Source organism: Pteropus vampyrus, unplaced genomic scaffold (assembly GCF_000151845.1).
Source record: "Pteropus vampyrus isolate Shadow unplaced genomic scaffold, Pvam_2.0 Scaffold128, whole genome shotgun sequence".
NCBI classification, from domain to species: Eukaryota; Metazoa; Chordata; class Mammalia; order Chiroptera; family Pteropodidae; genus Pteropus; species Pteropus vampyrus.
Genome location: NW_011888909.1, coordinates 2807387 through 2828629, shown reverse-complemented (window position 1 = coordinate 2828629; position 21243 = coordinate 2807387). Strand labels below are relative to the sequence as shown.

At 41.5% G+C, this 21243-nt stretch overlaps 1 protein-coding gene across 13 annotated transcripts in view; it reads right to left on the bottom strand.

Moving 5' to 3' along the window:
* The window catches only part of AUTS2 (AUTS2, activator of transcription and developmental regulator), a 1087944-nt gene that overhangs the window by 63302 nt on the left and 1003399 nt on the right, over positions 1-21243 (bottom strand). For all 13 annotated transcript variants that reach the window (XM_023534624.1, XM_023534625.1, XM_023534622.1 and 10 more), the window contains one exon: positions 18098-18149. In XM_023534624.1, coding sequence (XP_023390392.1) covers positions 18098-18149 — 52 coding nt within the window. The remainder of the gene's footprint in view (positions 1-18097; positions 18150-21243) is intronic.

The window sequence follows — 21243 nt, the reverse complement described above, 5'->3', positions numbered from 1 at the left end:
TCCAGGGATGAGAACATGGTGAGATAAGAAACACCAGCAGGAAAAAAGCCCCAGCAGGAATTTCACCTCTGGGGTGTAACTGGCTTTTTCATTTGTTTGTTTTTAAAATTTGTGTTTTAGAGAATAATAATGATAGGGTAATCCCTACTTGCTCTAATCCAGGCCCCTTTGGCTCTTTGAAAAACGGATTAAGTATTTTGTTCTTGTTAGGGAGCCCTTTCTGGGTAAGCAACCTTAAACAAATACTTTCTTTAGAAGGTGATAATCTTGTTTTCACTGTATATTCCTTCTAATTCGACAGACAGCTGGAAAACTCTGTTAACACCTCAGAGGACATAGGACTGCCTGACTGATGTCTGGGGGCTGATAAAGCTAGGAGTGAGGAGAAAGTACTTCAGGAGGTGTATAACCTTGGGCAGCTTGCTCAGCCTCTCTGTGCCTCAGTTTGCCCACAGTCAAAATGATGTTAATAATGCTATTTATCTCAAAAAGGTGCCAGGAGGATTCCAGGAGTTAATCCATGTAAAGTGATTAGAACAAAGCCTGGCTCATAGCTAAACACTCCGTGAATGCTGACTCCTATCACTAGCGATTAAGGTACTTTAACAAACTGGAAGAACTTAGTCAGTCAGGTGACCATATGGACAGTCTGCACAGCAGTCCAGGGTTAGGCCTGTTGTCCCACTGTAATTATTAATAGCAGTCTGTTTCACGTTCCAAAGTGCCCTGGTCTGGACAGTAAGTAACATAGTCACCTTAATTGCCACTCAGAAGATATGCAAATGCAAGGTATTTTATAGGAAGAGGGGACAAGAGAAGATATCAAAAAAGGTTTATTTGCTTGTGTTTTGTTTTTTTTTTTTGTTTTAATGACCTAAAGGGGAAGCAGGGCTAGAGCTGTTTTATTTGTCGTTTTGTTATTACGCTGTTTGTTTTTTAAACTAAGGATACTCTGAAGAGACTGGAAGAAATAAAAAGCCAGAAAAGAAAAGGCTTGACTGAGGGGGCAAAGACTGAAGGGATGACCCAGGATGGAAGTCGGGCTAACTGTGGAGGCCTGCCAGGGGACAGAGGTGAAGGACCTGGCACCCTCTTGGTCATGAGGAAGCGACCTTCCAGGTGGGGAAGAAGACACTGAAGCTGTCCCCACAGAGGACCTCAGTCTTCCCCTGAAAGGCCTCGGGCGGGGTGGGGTGAGGTGGGGTGGCACACGGAGCTGTGCGTGAGGCAGCTACGGTGGGAGCCGGCACAGGGCAGTTGCTTCAATTACTGCTCAAGGAGTGAAGGAAGGAATGGGTGGGGTGGGGGAATGAGTTTCAGCTGAGGCTAGAGTACAAATGTGCACAGAATCATCAGCCCAGTAATCTGCTTGTCTTCCAGAGTACTCATCTGCCCGGCAGCAGGAATGGAGGAAATAAGATCACTGGAACAGTCCCCAAGGTTGGCCGTTGGCAAGTGGGTGGAACAGAAGACTTGGCAAGTGAGTGGCAGCAAGGATGCCCTGAAAAAAACTGGCATCTTAAGGTTCAAATATTTCTGTGTGTCATTTTTTTTTTTTGGTTTTAGAACAAAAGATGCTTAACAGTGATACTTGGCCCAAAAAGGCACCACTGCCCATGAGGCTGATGGGCCAAAGAGAGCAGCAGACATGAGCAGACCGGGTGAGGGCTAGAGGCTCTGCAAGGAAGACAGCGCCGCAGAAAATGGATGAATAACAGGGATTTCTTGCACGTTTGCTACCAGAAAGCTCAACGTGGTTGGGCTATCTGGCTTTACTTAAAAAAAAAAAAAAAAAAAAAAGCAAGCAATAAAGTCTTAACTAGGGGTGAGTGCTATCCCACTGCGAAAGCCATCTTCCCTCTCTGCCACACAGAAACAGATATACTACCAAAGATGCTTTAAAAAATAAAGTGACTAGTTCTAAACAATAAAAAAAAGTTTTAATAATTTTACTAAGATTCCCAGTTATAGTAACTGCTGTTTCATCACTTAAAAGTCCTTTAATGCTTTTCCATTTTAATTTTTACTAATCAGCAATACAACTTTCCAATTCTATAAACATATAAAATCTAGTTTTGTGACAGGTTAAGTTTAAATATCACACTGAATCTTCTATGAAATTAAGTGGCTAAATATAGCTGACATATGCTCAAAGTAAGGCTGTTCCCCATTCTGCTCTCCTTCAAGTTCCCTCAGGCTAGAACTGCATAATCAGTACTTTTACCTACACTGCAAACAGTTCAGTGCTGACAACAGGAGGCATTTCTTCATTTACCAAATCCAACCCTCCCCACCCCCAACCCACTGCCCACCGTAGGCTGGAGTGGCACAAGTAGAAAGAGCAGGAGATTGGGAGATCAGGAGCTAGGACACAGAAACTGGCTGTCACTTCCTACTCATAGGACAGTTTTTGTGCATGTAAGATACCTATTTGGCTAGGCTACGTTCTGAATCAAACAGCACACGGAAACCCCTGGCATGCTGCAGGCACTCAATACATGTTGGCAGCCTCCTAGTAAGTACTTTTCTGAAAAATGCCCAGTTGGAATCATCAGATTATCTAATAATGCCAAATGAGTTGATTAGATCAAGTAAGACTGAAGCTTTTCCGTATGTTCTTTAATCAAGTCCCTTAGAACCTCTGGTTATAACCTAAATTCCAATGGTTGAAATACCTTATAGGATGTTACACTTTAATTCACTGAGGTTCGACAAACAGAAATTGAGTTCCTATTTTATGCAAAGCACCCTACTGGCCACCATGGGGAAGGTGGGGTGAGAAAGCAGAGAAGTAGGAAAGATTGCAAGCAGAATCTATAATGCTAGTAAGAAAGGCAGCATGCAGGAAGTATTCGCGTCTTGGGAAGGTGGGAGGGCTTCCTGGAGGATGTGGCAATGCAGACCTGTGAAGGAGAGGTCTGAGTTTAAATTCACACACACACACAAGCACACACACACACGTATGTATCATCTCATTTGATGTTGCTCTTTCAGATAGCATTCTCATTTTTAGACATCTTGTTCCTTCCAGTGATAAACACAAACCACTTAAGAAAAGGCTCAAAGGATTAAAAACATGGGTTAGAAAAATGCAAACGGAAGGGTACAGACATAGTAATAAGATTCCTAGAGGGGCACCAACTTCTTGCTCTGATAGCTTACAATTAAAAGGAAAGAATTAAACATTTACCCTTGCTTTTCTTTTGATTATATTTGAAGGTCACCACAGAGCTTTAGTTGATGAGGAAAAGCTCTGTTGTAGAGAACAATTTCAGCCAATAAATGTGGAGGAATAGTAGACAAGTCACCCTGCTGCCATCTCTGGTGAAATACTGGATCGGGCAAGCATCACCAACGAATCAGACCAAGAGATGCAAGCTGACAGGGAACCTGACAATGCAGGTTACCACAACCTGAGCTTACTGAACAATCCCGGCATTACAAAAACTGAGACAACCCAGGCATTGTGGGTACACGGATGTGAGGCAACATAAAGCTCTCTGCATAAAGTTTACGGCATTTTCTTGCCAAAAAGCCTAATCTGAATCTAGTCAGGGCTCTAGGGCCAAATTCCCATTACAGGAAATACGAGGGACAGAGGAATAAACTAAACGATGCCACAAGGGCTTCCAGAATGTGGAAACGTCTACAAAACAGCTGACTTGGTTTCTTCAACAAGTCACTGACTTGAAAAGAATGAAAGGCCCGGGAGAGTGTGGATGGCTCTCTATTAAAATAATAACAGATACGTAGTAAGTGTGACCCTGGTGTGTATCCGGATGGGAACAGATCATGAAAATGATACTTGTGAGGTAATCAGGGAGAAAGGATTATAGATGGGTATTAGATGATACTGAGGAATCATTGTATATTTTGTTAGTCTGATAACAGAATGTGGTTATGTAGGAAAATACCTTCAAAAAAAGATGTGCACTGAAGTATAGAGGGGTGAAATAACACGACGCACGGCATGTGCTTTAAAACCAGCAATAAAGAAAAAACAGATATCACTCTATCCTATCACCTAAAAACAACTGTGGCAAAATCCTGATGAAGATGAATATGGCTAGTGGATATACATAAGCGTTCATTCTACTGCTCTCTATATTTAATTAAGTTGGACAATTTTCATTTTTTAAAAATTAATCAGGATATATGGGTCCATTATGAAACTGAGTTCGCTTTCATATGTAAATTTCATTTCACATGTAAAGATGCATTTTATATGACTTTCTGCTGATTCTCAATTCAGATATTTGTTATTGGAAAGGGCATTTAAATTTGGAAAGCTTTAACACACATGAATCCCAAAGTGTGCCCCTGGGACCAGAAGCATCAGCATCACTTGATTACTTGTTACAAATCAAAGTTTTTCCTTGTAGTCTCTACGTATTTTCTTCACAGTAAAAAAAAAAAAAAAAAAAAAATTTTTTTTTCCCAAGTCTGCATTGATCCTGTGTTTATGCTGATTGTTAGGTATTTTTCAGCCAAGCAAAAGATTGCAGAGAATAACACGCAATAAAGAGTCCATTCATGTTGCTAATATTTATGGATTTCTAAATATGTTTATAACCTGTGGATTTTTGGAAACTGAGGCCATTTAAGGCCTCCTGGGAGGCAAAGCTGATAAAGTCCGCAGAGGGTGCAGGATGGCTGGGTGCCTCTGCAGAGCAGGTCATTGTGTACTACAGAGCTCTGGCAGCATGACTGGGTGTTGACAGCCCAGCTTTTCCTCTTTGTTCCTAGCTGCCTGTACATGTGTGGTGAACCAAAGCATGACGTTTGCGTGGTGTCCCCAAAGGCTGAGGAAATGTCTCTCATGCCGCTCTTTCCCCTGTGAGGGGAACTCTTTCTAACTGGGGAGCTCCCTCTCGGTGCTGAGCAGTGCTGGCTCAGGGGACGGGAGGATGTAGGCCAAGTGAAACTGTTCTTCCTTCCCCAGTGTGGTCATTCTCAAGTGTCTGACTATGTTGTTCAAGTTTCTTATGTAGACTCTAGGGCTCCCCCAGAGCTGGATTTTTTTTTGTGGATCACTGTCTAACTATTGATCTGCTTTCAGGGAACAAAGCTGGGGTCTCCTACTTGGCCATCTTGTTGACATCACTCTAGATCTCAAATGCATGTTTCTTTAAAAAAAAAAAATACACATTTTTCAATTACAGTTGACATTCACTATGCTTAAGGTGTACAGCATAGTGGTTGGATACTTACATAACTTATGAAGTGATCTCCCAATAAGTCTAGAATCTCCCTAACCCCACATAGTTATTACATCATGGACTGTATTCCCTACGCTGTACTTTACATACCTGTGACTATTTTCTAACTGCCAATTTGTACTTCTTAATCCTTTCCCCCAGCCTCCCAACTCCCGTCTCACCCAATATTCACTGAATCAGGAACTCTGAATAGGGCCTAGCAATCCATGTCCAGACGATTCCGATGCAGGCTAAGGTCTGAGAACCACTAGTTTAACACATCCAGTCTAGGGAGATGCCTGTTCTTGAAGGAGACCCAAAGAAGCTTTAATATTGAGGTGACTTGCTTGAACTTCTTAGGGTACTACAATTTTTTGGAAAAACCCAACTTAGGTATAATTTTATAGTCTTAAAACTTTATATTTCACATGGAAGGGAAAAATATTTCAAAACATTGCTATCCATTCTATGAATCCTGGACAATTGCAATTTAATAAAGAATTTACACAGTACTTTGTTTACAAAATAGTTACCGGTAATCACAGCACATTTGCTCAGTATGCGTGTGTTTTATGTTGTGATAATCCTTCATACAGATGGCGAGCGGGCATTTGTGATGTAGCATCTGCCAACCAGGAACTAAACAGAACAGTTTGTCTTTGAGAAGTGGTTGGGCAAGTTAGCTCAGCTGGTTATAGTATAACATTGGCTCAAGGTCATGGTTCTAAACTCCATTTAGATCAGATAGTTTCACTCTATAATACAGCCCTAACATGGGCCTAGCATCTGCCAGCCACCCTAGACATGGGTAGTAGGCCTGTTCACAAGGCTAGAGAGTGGAAGGATTAGAAATTTGTGATAAGAGAATAATTGAGTCCAACAGTGGGTCCACAGTGTTACTTTCAACAAATCTGGTCCATCCGATATTAAACAATAACATAAAATAAAAAGGCTGTGCAATAATGAACAGACCTACTTCCTCTTCTAAGAGTCCGGATTTCACCGGGTGATCCATGTATCATTTACAAAAACCTCACTGTCCAAATGTCCTTCCTTGCATCTAGACCAGTGGTCCTCTATGTCAGAATCACCTGAAAGGCTTGTTCAAACAGACTGCTGGGCCAGTCTGGAAACCGAGTTTCCAATTCTGTAGGAGATTCTGTACATCGAGCAACTCAACTCCTCAGGGGATGCTGATGTTGTTGGTCCAAACCCAATCCTGCACCTGAATTCCGGCTGATGCATTCCTTAAGTGGTGACTTGGTCTTTTCCACTAAAACTAAGTATTGGATCTGGAAACTCAAGCCATGACACATCAAGAAGAAGAGGAGGGCACAGAATCGAACTGCAAAATTCTTTAAGTGAGTTCTTTAAGGCTGCTGGGCTCTGAACTGGTAATGTGGCATTGGTCCTGTCCTCGAAAAGCTGACATCGTATTTCTACAGCCCTTTCTCAGATGAATTCTACAGGAATTAAAGATAGAATGTGTGTGTATGTGTGTGTGTGCGTGTGCATGCGCACATGTGCGCATGTGTTTTAAGGCCAGCTTTCGCCACAAATGCAAACGGTCACCAGTACTTGAGACTCCTCTCTCCAAGGTCCAGCCTTACCTGCCCTCCAAGCACAGCCGCCCGCCTGCCTCCCGCCCTCCCCGTTCTAGGATGTCAGTTGTTCACCTGTGCAGAAATGACAGCTGCTTGTCACGGTCTACATGAGAGGCCTTACTTGCAGCAGTAACTAGCATGCCATCTCCAAGGCTGTCATTCTCCGGTGTCAGCACAACCCACTGTTCAAAGATTTGCTCTGACATGAACCAGGCATCGTCGTGACTGTTACTGCCGCAGACTCCTCTGTGCTCCGACACCAGTGGCAGCTGCTCGGCGCCCAGGGTTTGTTTCACCCAATTATTTGTTTGTCACTTGGAAGCCCAGGATGTCGAGCAGGTATTTTGGAGGTATTTTTGGCCTGATGCACAGGCAGAAAGCATAATGAGGCCCTCAGGTGAAGGTCTGTTTTGTCAGTTAGTGCTAGGATGATGTGCAGCTGAGAAGCCTGAGTAGCAATTAGGATATTTGAATAAGATAAGATACCTGGCAGGATGCTGAGAAGGCTCAGAAAGTCGGCCTTAACTTTTAAAATGCCAAAAAACCCTTAGAGTAGGCAGTTTTCAAGTTTGTCCTGGAGCCAACACAGAAGGAGGAGGTGTAAGAGCTGACTTTCCTCAATGCAGAAGGCCCTGAGGAGGAAAGCACTGAACCCAGACTCCAGCCTGACCCAAGGTGTGCTCTGGGGGGCGAGGACCCAGCCAAACAGGGGTAATGAGTCATTCGGGCACATATCTGTTACCCATATTCTAGGCCACAGTAGAATTGGAGAGAGCCATCCTCTAGCTCGTTATCCCCAGCCCGCCTACCAGCCTGCCTACTGAAGTCAGGAGTTTCTACTTCCCATGGGCGTAGAAATCAAAGTGCTTTGATGTCTCACATCCTGGGGAGAGGTCATTATACAGAGCAATGTGGCCCCTACAGCCAACTCCAAAATATGAACCCACGAAATTTCGTTTATAATCTAATACGCGATCAAAGCACACAGCAGCAATGCCCCTGCATCTAATCCAGGAATTTGTCTCTAAGATTCTCAGTCTCATCAGTGACATTCTTCCTTTTCACAACTATCAACCTCAGAAAAGGAGACAGCCCAGACAAACCTAATTCTCCGAAAAAAACACACGATGGATTTGGTAACAATAAAATTAACCTGGCTCTTCATTAAATCCACTGACAATTTTAATTTGTGCCACCTCTTAGGGAACACCAAGATACCCCAAATATCACTTCTTTTTCTTTATTCTAAAACAAACCTTTCCCCAACAGATATGAGAAGACTATGAAGAAGGCAAAAATCCAGCAAAAGGCATGTTGATATTATCATTATCTTCTGGCAAAAGAAAAGTAGGAAGCAAGATTGCTTAGTCAAGAAGGACTAGATTAACTCTGGAAGAAGCAGACCTCCGATGAATTGCCTGGTGTATGAGAGTATGCTGACAGCTAAAGACAGATGGCGAGGTGGTGACATTCCCTAGAGTATCTAGAATAGGCCATCTAAGCCTCATTTCAATTCACATTGGTAAAAGGAGTCATTCCATAGAAGAAGCAGCCACCTGGCAGCTTGCCCCTGGGTGCTCTGAAGCAGGATCTTGTTCTCAGTATCTAACCCCATCCTCATCTAAGCTGTAGCAAAATTCCTGCTTAGGAAATGGCCAGTCATTCCACTTAAGTATGGAGGAACCCAGCACTTAAGTTTTTATTCGGTGGGGTTTTACAAACATTTATTCAGCAGGTTAAAGGCCTCTTTTAAAACCACTTGAAATGCAGACCAGCAGGGAAGGAGGTCTCGCTTTGTTATTCTTATTCCCAAGGTTAATACCTAACAACTAATACCCAAACAGTAGAAGTCATGCTCTTCCCTCTTCCCCCAATGGGGACTCAGCCCCCTCTTACCTCTAAGATCTTTCTTACAGAGATGGAATCTCCTGAAGAGGGGAGAGGTTTATACAGCCCTATTTTTGCTCACAAGTTCAGGACTGAACTCACAGCACTGGCCACGGCACTCCTTTCAAAGGCGAGTGTTCACAACTCATTCACAACTACCTAGGAAAATGTAAGCCTGCTGCACAAGCTTCAGTCTCTAAAAAGAGCTAGAACACTCATGAGTAAACTTTGGCCTTTAGACCTTGATGATCTTGGAGTCCATTCAGCTTTCTCATGTTACCAATGAGAAAAATGAGTCTAACAGGATGATCTGCTGGTGTTTACAAGTAGCCCACCCCCGATTTCAGCCTGGATCTTCTATTACTAAAAGCAGTGCTCATCGCCTCCTTGTAGTAAGCCAATCTGGCAAAATTAAATAGCAACAAAACCTAACCGAGGAAACATGACAAAGAGGCCCTATTGACAGGCAACAAAGAACTTCACAGTGCTCCCTCAAATCTTTCCATCAGCTCAATTAATTTAACAAAAGCATCAGTTTTTAAAATAGAAAAAGCAAAAAGGTAGGTTTTAGTCTAATGGTGAGCACAAGTCGGCCATCCGTGGCTCTCTGAAAGGGTGACATCTGCAATCGACTGAGGGCTGGTCTATTTCTGATTTGCTGACTTATCAAGACTCACCACCTTAGATCAATCAGCTCTTGCTCCTAATGAAGTCTTAAGGCCATTTTTAAAAAATTAGTAAGTGGCTTCTTTCCTGTTACACCATTTAAAACATCTCTTTTCGAATTTAAAAATATGTTTAAACTTACTTTTCTGGTTGCATGTTTAACGTGATCTGTTCACTGCTGTACCTCCTAAATCTGTTATATACTCAGTGCTTAATCTTTGTTGAATGAAAGAATAATTTCCACATGGCTTCCACTTTAAGCCAATTGAAGGAATAAATGGAATAAATATTGACGTCATTTACTTAACTGATGACAGATCTGATTTCCAAAGAAGACTTCTTATCAATCTAAGTTCATGGATAAAATTTACGGGAAAAGTTTATGGATTAAGAAGCCTAAAGAGATGAACCCAGGAAGCTCGGCAGAGGACAGTCCACACTTGGAACATCAAAAATTAATACAAAACAGGAGGAATTACGTGGCTGGGCTTTCGGGGAGAAGAGCTTTACTATGGAAAAGCCTTTCTCGGCTATAAACAGATAATGAGAAAATGATGTAATCTTGGCTAAAATTAGGTTTTAGTGTTACTCTGCTGAGAGATGTGAAAGGTGATGGATAAGAGGGGGAAAATGTTTTCCAAGTGGCTTTTAAAGGCATCCGAATATAACCGCCTCCTGCATCAGTCTATTAACAGGCACACTTGAGACGCTTCCCTCTTCAAAAGGACTCTTAGAAAAGCAATGATGTACTCTCAACCTCTTCCCTTCTAAGAGAAGGTTTACGAGGGTCAGGGAGGATTGGCGCGCCCACAGAACACTATCCCATATCAACACGCCCCTCCCACCTCAGCACAGAACTGGGCCTCGTGCTTACGCCACCGGTTGCTAAGGAAATGCTCCCGCTTAAATATCCTAAGTTACTTCTAATAAAATCTGGCTGAAAAAGATCAGTCCACTTATAGGCACAGGAATAGGCAGGAAGAGTAGAAATATGGAGAATACGTGAGGAAATCAGAATGCCTCAAGTCGAGCCCTGGTCAATGCAGCGACCGTGATGATTTGGGCCACACATGCTTAGATAATAATGGTGGACCTCCTAGGATGCCAGAAGATGGTGAGAACCTCCACCAATAAAGGAAAGTTCCTCCCCACCAGGGAACATGAACTACCTGGGGATCACGTGGTGGTAAAAGCCCTATAGACTTGTTCCGGCCAATGAGATGGCTGGAAATGCCACCTACCACATCTAAACTGAAACTTCGAGAGGCATTCCGTGGTTCTGATTCTACTCTCTGCCCTCTACCCAGCTAACTACCAGGATGGCGGCTTTCCTTCGGCCTGGGTCCCAGAATAAGGACAAGGACTAAGGACAAGTGTCAGTCCGTGGCTGACGCTTAATATGAGGCCTTTGTTGTCGTGAACCTCTCTCTGCAGCATAATGTGCACAAGCGGACGAAAAGAGACTCTATTAACTGCCATAGAAGGGCAAACACCTTTCTTGAAAACCAGCCATGATAGTTTGCTGTCTGCTGTACTGCTGAACACTAGAAAGAGTTTTTACCAAGGGAAAGCACATGGGACATGGTGGCTCTTCATCTAAGCTATATCAGGGGCAGAATATTTGTTTCAACTCTTGGATTCAACTAATGCTGAGAGGCACACTGAAAGGACTGGCTCCTGTCACTTCTATCCACAGGCTTCTGGAGTTTGTGAGAAATCATTTCTAAGAGGGGAACCAGAGGCACAGCCAATTATGGCCTGCTTTCCCCCTGGAGGTAAAAATGAACCTCCAAATACCAATTTATGGGCCACCTTGCATAACCGGGCCTCACTCTCCCAGTAAGTCTAGGCATGCTCAGCCACTGATGGAAGTCAGGTCTATGGAGGCTGGGGGTGGGGCACGGGCCAGCGGTGCAGAACCTCTGCATATGGGCCCAGAATATGTGTGGTGAATCCGTGAAGTGGGTCTTTAAAAGAGAGCCATTTCTACTTTTTTAAAGCATAGGCTGGCAAGTGGTAGAATACTTTGATGGCTGCCCCAGGCTCAATCAAAGACAGCTGAGCCAAAGTTCAGGCACCACGACATTAATAAAACCACTGCTGTGCTCGCTCCACCACAGGTTCAGGAGGGAACCGGTGAAAAATCCAAAACGCGTGGAGGAAATTGCTCATGTGGGAATCAGCCATTTCTCCGCTGCAATATTCTGACATTTCCTTATACAGCATCTTCATAATTCACCAAGTTGCTTCCTGAGGCTGAGCATTGCTAGGCTTTCTGAGTAATTGAGACAAATTTTGCTTGTTAAGTAAATTCCAGGCAAGAGTATATTTGACTTATGCACAGGAAAGGAAAGAATTCTTATGTAAGCTGCAAAACAATGGCGTTTTATCTTATCTGAGGAACTTACTGCCGCTTGCCTGTGTGTGTTTTACTGCCAAAATAAAATAAATTGAATCAGCTCACACTTGATAACATGCTCTTTCCTAACTCATACTAATTGCTTGGCTAATTGATGTTTGTTGAACTTTCTCCATTTCATTGAGTGATTAGGTACAAAGCTAACAGTTGACATCTGTAGGCGCTTAACTGGCGTCTGTAATTACTGTTAATGTTAAATAATTGTTAGTTAATTGGAGTGGTAACTGACTGAATGGAATCCAGATTGTGAAGCAAAAAGAAACCTAGTTAAATAAACATACATTTTCAGAGAAAACAACATTTTCTGCAGTTGTCAGAAACTAGAAATAATCCAGAGACTAAGGGATAGCCACAGGCTTCCTCCACGTGGGAAACTCTGGGCCTGGGGTGGAAGGTGGAAGGTGTTACCAGTGAGAAGGCCCTTTGTCACTCATTAAAGATTTCCATTAAAGACTCTCCAGAGCTGATTCGCTGTTTTGTTTTTTGTTTTTGTTTTTGTTTTTTTAAATTGCAACAGTCTCTTATGAGTGTGTATTACTTTCTGCGACAACTAAATATTACGTCATTGGCTAAACAAAACCCTGAATACGAATGGATTAAAAGGAGAGCTGGTCAACAGTCAAGCTTTCTCTCTAATCTTGCCAAGTATGGAGGAAGGTCTTTTAGAGTACAGCAGGAATCATTCAATAAAATAAGAGAAGCTTTATCAGTGTGCTCAAAGGTAAACAAAAATAATGTTTATCTTACTTAAAGAAAGAATTCTGCTACACTATAATCTGTAATCTGCTCCAGCTCGCTAGGTCTTACTCGGAAAAGTGACGTCACTGTAAAGGTTCTACTCAAAAGACACCATCAAGATCAATTTGTTCGGAATATCTTCCACCCTCTTCACTAAAACTCCAGTGACGGGATCCAATATTTACCCAGGATTTTTCCATCATACTCATCCTTAAGGTCAGAGAAAGACCAGGTGGTAGCAGTTGAAAAAAAAAAAAATCCAGGGGGAAACGCTTTCTCACAACATGGAATATTTTTAGACCCTTACTGGTGGCTTCACACTAACTGTACATGGCATCTGTTTCCAAGAATTCTCAAGAAATAATTCTATACAACAAATTCTGTAAGTAAGAGCCTGGCTTCTATAGGAAGGTCAATTACCATAACAAAGGGAGCTGATTGCACACCATTTGCAGTGTGGGGGAGGAGGCGGAACTCAACTACTCGTAAGTACTCATAACGCCTTTGTCTCCCATCAAGCACTAATTACCCTTCAATAGTATTTAATTCTCCACACATCAGACGTCTCTATCTCCTAAAGACCCAAGAAAAAGCTCTAAAGGGTACAAAAAAGGTGGAGAGAAAGAAAATTAAAGAATACGCGATAGTTCAACTTTCCCTTATCTAGGATTTAAGACATTACAAAAATGCAACCAACGTACGGAGGCTGAAATTGGCCATTGATTTACTCTTCTACCTATCGGTAATGTGCTTTACGTCATGTCCCCCTTACAACTAAACTCGAGACACTAGAAGGAAATGTAAGACGGCCTCCATATATTCATTATTATTGGATTTTAAACTCTAAATAAAAAAAAAAAAATTAAGGAAACCACCACAGTCAACAACGGCATTATTTTCACTTAGATGAAAAGCACAGACTTATTTTAGCGAGAGGATTTTTCTTAAGTCAATGGTGGCCCTGGTAGTAATATAACCTAGTTTTTTGGTCACTAAACCAAGGAATTCTCCTTCACGTCTAAACTTAATGAATGAAGTGAGATTATCTCCATTACAGAATTTATTAGGTGCCCAGTTACTGAACCTCATCACAGCAAGCGGTATCTCTAGTAACTTTTCTCTTACCTTGTCTCCTCAATCTTAAGCAATTTTTTTAGCCAGGCTTTTTTTTTCTATGCTGCCGATAAAACCATACTGTCAGAAATACTGAAAGGCCCCACTAACCTAAAGGCTCCTGTGTCCCATGGAAACTCTCAGTGAAAAATCACCCCCAAAAAGAGGCCAGGTGTATCCACTAGGAGTCCCGATAGGGCCTGGAAAAGGAAAAACAGTCCTGTTCGGAGACAGCTCAAGGTGACCCCAGTGTTCCATCTGGTACTCATCATGGTGAGTGAGCGTCCCCCAGAATTCTCCATGGCTGACCTGGGGGAGGTGAGCTGAAGTCCACCTAGGAGGGTGGGTGGCTGCTCCTTTGCTGTGCACATTTCAGTAGACACTAGGTGCTCACAGCAGGGGGAGCTGGATCCCTAGCTGGATCATTCCCCACCCCAGCACTTCGGAGATGCTCACTGAGGCTCTGCTCTCTAACAACTGGCTCAGGAGATCTTTCCCCAGAAGGCTCCAAAGCTACAATGTGAGACAAAGGTGAGGGGAAAAGTAGGGGTGAGAAGGTCATGGGGTGAAATACAACTCCTGGCCACTTCTCATCTACAACTTGCCTTGGATCTATCTGCAAGATAGACCCTGGAAAAGGGGACCCTGTGGCAGGAAGCGGGCAGCAATTCGGGGCCCTTTCTCCTTCCCTAACCTAGACTGTGGACCCACACCTGGGCTGTGTATAAACAGAGGACTCCAGAGAACACGTGACTACTGTTCCCCTTCCTCCCAGATATGGCTTCCCTTCTTCTCTTTCCTCCTCAGGTAGCTCTGCCCTGAAACAATTTCAGAGTTTAAAAGAGATTAACTATCTTGGCAGGATGGTCACGTGCAGCAAAGTACTCATTTTCTGCATTTCTGTTTGGATATCAAAGTGACAAAACCGCCAAGAAGTAGGCCCGACAGTAAGTAAGAAAGAGTAATATACGCTGGCTGGCCACAGTGAATTAACTGGAGAGTTCCTTTTAAGGATAAAAACTTCAGAATTTTGGGTACAAGTCCTATTGCTCCTACAGCAGTTCAGCCAGCTAAACATGGACAAAAAGCCTTTCTCTGTGTGTCTCTGTCTCACTGGGAAAATTAATTTTTTCTTTGGCAGATGGCTGAGTCACAAAGACAGAAGGATTCATAAAATTCACATGAACATCCTGTAAACATTTAAACACATAAAGATTAAATAAGGCAACCATGACCTTGATTAAAGTTAAACTATTTTTTTTTTTTTATATCTACAACCCTAAGCCCTGCCATTTACAGGTTCATCTTCCCACCTCTTTTGCTATGCTCAGTTTTCACTGGGCACGTCATGGGTACATTCAAGCACATACTGCTTGATTAATTTGTTTTAAAATGAGAAATAAAAAGCATTTTGAACGATTTGGAACACTAAACACAAAAAAACCTTACTAGCTCTCTATTAAATTAGATGGACTCTATAACACAGAGAAGTCAAAATAAAATCAATGGGCAGAAGTGACATAAAACACATTTATTTTACCTACTCTGTTTCAGCCCCTCCCCACTTCCCAACTAATCGGTATAAAATGTCTCAACCAGAGACATCAGCATAGGACTAGGAGGTTTTGCTATAAAAATTCTGACCGAAAGAGGCTAAATGACTTATTCAAGCTCACAAACAGATTGATGGGACTTGAGCCATGGCCCCTGCTGCTTCAGCCTGGAGCTTCATCCCCAGCATCCCAACATCAAAGCTGCCCCCCCTAAGCCTCCACCACAATCAGTTTGTGAGATTAGCACTGCCCTCCCACAGCGAAATTTTATGGCCCAAATCTGCCTGCCACTGGGCTCCGCAGCATAATCTCACCAGCAGCTTAAAGCCACACTTCTCTAAAGCCACAGCATTGTGGAACGCCTGAGCCTGAGAGGTGATTTGTAGCTTTAAATATCTGGGGGTAGAGAAATACACATGTCAGCTCCTCTGCATGCTTGTTAGACTGTTCAATAAACTGAGGCTTTGAAGATTTTCCCAGCACTGTCCGTTACCTGGTGTAAATTTGCCTTTTCGTACAATGCTTTTTATTGCTCTTGGCTAAGAAGACTGGACAGAGACGGGAGATCTGACTTGCGGCTGCTTTGCAGGGGAACTTGAACTTAAGGCGCATGAAGCTGACAATTTCTTGAAAGCCTTGTCAACCATTCATCCAGGAAAGAGTGCCACTGCCCAGAGTAAAAACAGACCAAAAACCAAAAGCACATATAGAGACTCTGCACCTGTTTCGAAGCAATTATTGACGTTATCGCTTCACAATGAATCTCTTTCTGAAGTTGTTTTCCTGATGTTTAGCAGTTTGAATACTAATCCCCTTAACAAAACTGTCCCAAGCTTTCCCGCCCCCTTCCCTGCCCACTTTAATCTCCTTCTCTCAAGGGAGGAGGGCGGGTGCTGGACACCAGTCAGTCTAGTCTGCAGCACCTGGATTTGCATTGATTCCCTCTCTTGTCATTCATGTTACCAACAGGAATTAGCATAAGGCATTAAGGGGAAACTCTGGAGGAGAAAAGAAAGGCCATTTTGATGGAAATAAGGGGCAAAGGAATAATCCGCCATCAACTAAAATGCTTATTTGTGTATGGTTTCCCAAGCAAAGCTTAGAAAAAGCCTATGTTGATTTTAGTGTACACAAAGAAACCTTAATCCTTTCAAGGCAACTAAATCACACCCAGAAAAGCAGCTCAGAAGAAAGGCACCCTGTCAGGGGGTGACTATTCACAACCAAATAGATGCCACAAATCACACTCTGTAAGTAAACACAAATAAGGATGTGGGAAACATTTGATTGGAGAAGGGAAAGCAGGGGGCAGAAGCAGGAGGGAAGAGGCAGAGGGGTGCTCCTTGTCATCAATCACTCTTCGTCTGCCCTGAAGAGAGAGCCCTTCAGCCTGGTGAGGGCAGCGGCGGCCTCCATGCAGGCCCCGGAGCCAACTCTCATTCTAGGGCTGATCCCAGAGAGGGGAAACACATTCCAAAGCTTTACAGCACACTGGCCAAAGAAAGACAAAGTCACGTGGGGCTGCAGGTCCTGGGTGGTGCTGCGGTGGGTTGTCACTGAAACACAGAAGATCTTTTGGTGACCTGGCCCATCTCAGTCTCCTCCTCCTCCCACTCCCCGCCCCCCTTTTCACAGGGACACACTACTGTCTACCAATCTTCTGCCTCATCAAAATGAGCAATAAACAATTATGCATTTTTACATATGAGCGCTGTATGCTATGAATCGCACACATCCTCTTTTATTGGGCTTTTAGTGTTATGGTTAACAAATTTATACAAACTTTCAGTCCATCAAAAAAATATGATGAAATATAAAACTGGAATACTCCATTATGCAATAAAAAAGATAAAATTCAATAAGACAATAATTCTGGGAGTAACAGCAATCATATAAGCATATATACCTCAAGGGAACTCTAAACATAATGTACTATTTAAAATTGCAGTTGCTTCCAATTCTAAAATAATCTGGGAGCTCAAAATAACTGCACTTGGAAATGTGTCTTTCTAACCGGCTAGCAAAAATTCTAGCCAAGGCAACTATAGAACGAAGTGGTTTCAAATTTCACTTTATGAAGGCCCAACTCTGGGCAAGCGCTACCAAGTATCTTCCATGTAACCCAGAATGAGAGTAACACAGGAAGCACACCTGCTTCATTTAGCAATTATCATGCAAGCACCTACATCACTGTAACACAGTGGACAGGAAAAGATCAAATTGTTTATATAACTTACACCTTTCAAATCACACACCCTTGCAAAGCTCATGATTAGACATTCCCTTCAATTTCATTATTTCCAACAATACTGCTACAAATGAAAACTACCCAGAAACCTATTGGCAATGACTTAAGTTTTCCCTTAATGTACTACTATATCATTAGCCTCTCTTACTCTATATTGCGGCTTGGAAGAAATTAATGGGATAGCACATATTTAAATTTTGCCCTCTTGCGCATTTATTAACTTTATAGAAAGCCCACAGCAGAGTAGAGCTTGGTTTATGACCAGAATACTGTGAATACTAAACATCCACTGGTTATTAGCGTCTGCAGTACAAATTGGCTATTTATAGTTCTCTGACTGCTGGGTAGTTGATAAGTAACAATAAAGTTAAGGCATTTTGAGAACTATTATTCTCCATTACTGCTTCCTACATTAAATTAAAGTCACAGAGAGAGTAGTGATATCTTAGTCAAATCAATTTAAATAAGGACTCGATGTATTCTTTTAAAATAGACTGTTTTCAATGCATCACAAAAGAATACAGTCATCTCAAGCAAAAACAGGAAATATGAACAGTAGTTCCAGCATAAGAAAGAAAAGACCATTTATTTTTTATTCTTTCTTCCTAGGCAATGACAATGAAACAAATATAAAAATACGTAAGCCATTGCTCAGAATTAAAGAATCTTACCTTTGTTTACAATAACAGTATTGAAGAGTTTTTCAGAGCTGGCATCTGATGCCTGAAAAACAAGAAGGGTGGGGAGAGTGTTAGTATTGTCATTAATATTGTCTTCACCATCATCACTATTATTTTAAATCAATTTACTGCATTTTAGAAAAGCCTAATAGAGAAAGCAGCAATTTCCCCCAATCCTCCATAAGGTGGTGCTAGTTGACTGCATAAGAGAGACCTGCAGTGCAGCTATTTGCTGGGGGGAAAAAAAATCTGATTTTAAAAACGTGTCTTTATTAGACATATTATCTGTGCAAAACATATTTCTATGAGATGATACACAAAGCAATTCAGCTCATTCACATAATAATTTTGCAATTTCGTTGACAGATCATTATTTTGGAAATGGTAATTTTTTCATATTTGCAGACATGCCTATTTTAAAATTTTCTTTCATAAACCAGAAATGCCTATTATTTAATGCTAAGCTTTCCCTCACTGAAAAAATGTCACTAGTACTCCCCAAAATTAATTTTTAAACACTCATCTGATGACTCCCAAATCCCTATCCCTTTTAGTACCCAGGATGACCTTGGTGTTGAAACCAAAGCAAGCCAACCTGCCCCAAAACAAGGCACTATACGTGCCATCAGCATAATTTCCTTTCCATTTCTAGAGATCATGTCTGCTAATTATTACAGTGGCTGAGGAAAGTGAAATAAGCCTGCTTAAACAGCAAGAGTAAAGCCAATTTAAATTATACACTAATGTTCTGGAAAATAAACATGAAGTCAGTTTGGAGGAACATGCTATGATGTTTCAGAAGCACGGAATAGTTCTAGGACTTGAACATTTTTTAAATTAAAAATTAAGCATCCTCACTATATAATCTGAAGATGTATCTACATTTACAGTTATAATGGTTATGTTATGTTTATGATGCTTTTGATACTCAACCCTTGTAAGATATCTCTTATCTTTCACACTTTATAGAGATGCATGTTTGACAAAGCAAAGCACAGAATGCTGAATAAATAAAAAAGAAAGAAATGTATGAAATAGGGAAGGGGGTGGGAATCTGAAGCACAGCATATTCTGACTCTGGGTCTGGCTTTTGGAGACAAAGAAGATATTCAATTTAGTCTTTCCATGTTATATTGACGAAGATGAGATATTCCTGTGTACATCTGGGGACCATGTTCTAGTTCTCAAAACAAGTGATATATAAAAGACATATTTCTGTTATGACTTTTCCCTTCATTTTCATTCTAATATTCCGACTGTAGGGGAGGTTCAGAAGATTAATAGATCAAAAAAAATAAAATAAAATAAACGTGTGTGCCAAACAAGTGAACTGCACACATTCATACACAGTTTAAAGAAATCCTAGATACATTTTTCCTCTTATTTTGCATGAATAATAAAAAATACACCAAGGCCCTTCCTGACATTTTAAAAATAATTAAATAAAATTATTATAATAGCTTTTAATAAAAACAAACTGCTAAAAATTGTTGCATGGGGGGAATAAGATATGCATTAAACAGATCAAGAAGATTGAGTTACGAAAGGAAAATTTATGGGAACAGTTTTGTTGAATTGTAACATTAAGTGAGATTTCTAGGAATGTGAGTTCCTCAGGTAAAAACTTAGAGATAGGAGTATTTTACCATTTTTCAATGAAAAAGTGTCTTAGATCTTATTGGAATGGCGATGTTAAATTTATGGCTTAAAAAATAAACTCCAGCTGATAATTTTTAAAGAAAAAAAAAGTCTGTCCATTAAATCATTTTACCACGCCGAAATAACCCTTGTGTATTTTACAATTACTTATTAAAATGAGCCTAACTGGCCCGAAGAAATATAAAAAGAAATTATTGTATCTCAAATGCAAAAAGCATGATGAATAAGGAAAGGAAATGGCTCCTGATTGAATTTTTTACTTGCATTTGGGGTGGGGGGGGGAGAGAGAGGGAGAGAGAGAGAGAGAGAGAGAGAGAGAGAGAGAGAGAGACTGAATAGGACAGAAGCTGTCGGTGAAGGTGAACAGGCCCTTTGGCTGTCTTTCACACTCTCCTTGGATCTGCCACCTTTGTCAGCTCCACTGGGCTACACACTGTATTGTCAAGTAGGTGGTTAAGGGATCCTTATATCTGAAGCAAACTTAGAAGATGTTATTATGATGATGCCAACCAGTAAGTTATTACAGAAATAAGTCTGAAAGGATATTCAGAGAGGCTTAGAAGTACACCTTCTAATGAAAGCTTTTTGAGCCCTTTAATATTCTGATATATGTCACAAAGCCTGAAACCGTTTACAACTGGGGAAGGGGGGGGAGGTGTCTCAACAAGGCTGCCAAGGGAAAATAATCAACCAAGGGAAAATGATTGTAATAGGGCTTTGGCTAATCATAAAATGATTCTGGATCCCTTCTTCCCCATCCAGATGGTTAAAACTGTGACGGACCACTGCCTTGAAAGTCAGAAAAGAGCTTCTTAGCCAAAGTCTTAAGCGGACACAAGAAAATTCTTTGCTTTTCCTCCCTCCATGAACTTTCCAAATTCTACTTATGCCTTTAAAGCATTTGTGCAAATTATTTGGTTCTTTGGGTTTTAATCTTTGGGACCTTTCCTTTTTCATTGTTTAAAAAAAAAAAAAAAAGTCTGCAATTCCTTACATTACCTGAACCGTTTTCGTGGCTGATGTATATAATTTAATCAGGAATGACAAAATGGAAACGTGGTGAGCCGAGAGTTAGCAGGGGAGCAGAGCTTTTCCTTCTCTCCTTTTTAACGCGGCGGTACCTTACACGTTAAAGGTCTTTTTAAAAATTTGCTCGCCATTTCGTTTCATCCCCTTCACTCGGTTTTGGAAGGTGAAGGCGTTAAGTGGTTACATTTTAAAAACTGATTTCATAAATTCAAAAGCTCTCTTTTGGTTGTTTATTTGGGTGAGGGGCGCAGATTTGTTTTTTAATACTAAAAAATTACTCGACACCTTAGTTGGTGTTGAAAGAAAAGTTAAATAAGTCAAGCAGGTTGGAGGAAGGAAAGTGGAAAATGAGGGAAACGAATAAAACCCTTCCGTGCGGACGAGGGTGAAACGCGGCCGCTCCAGTTCGGGGTCCACCTTAATTCCCTTCGGCCGCAGACCCGGGGGAC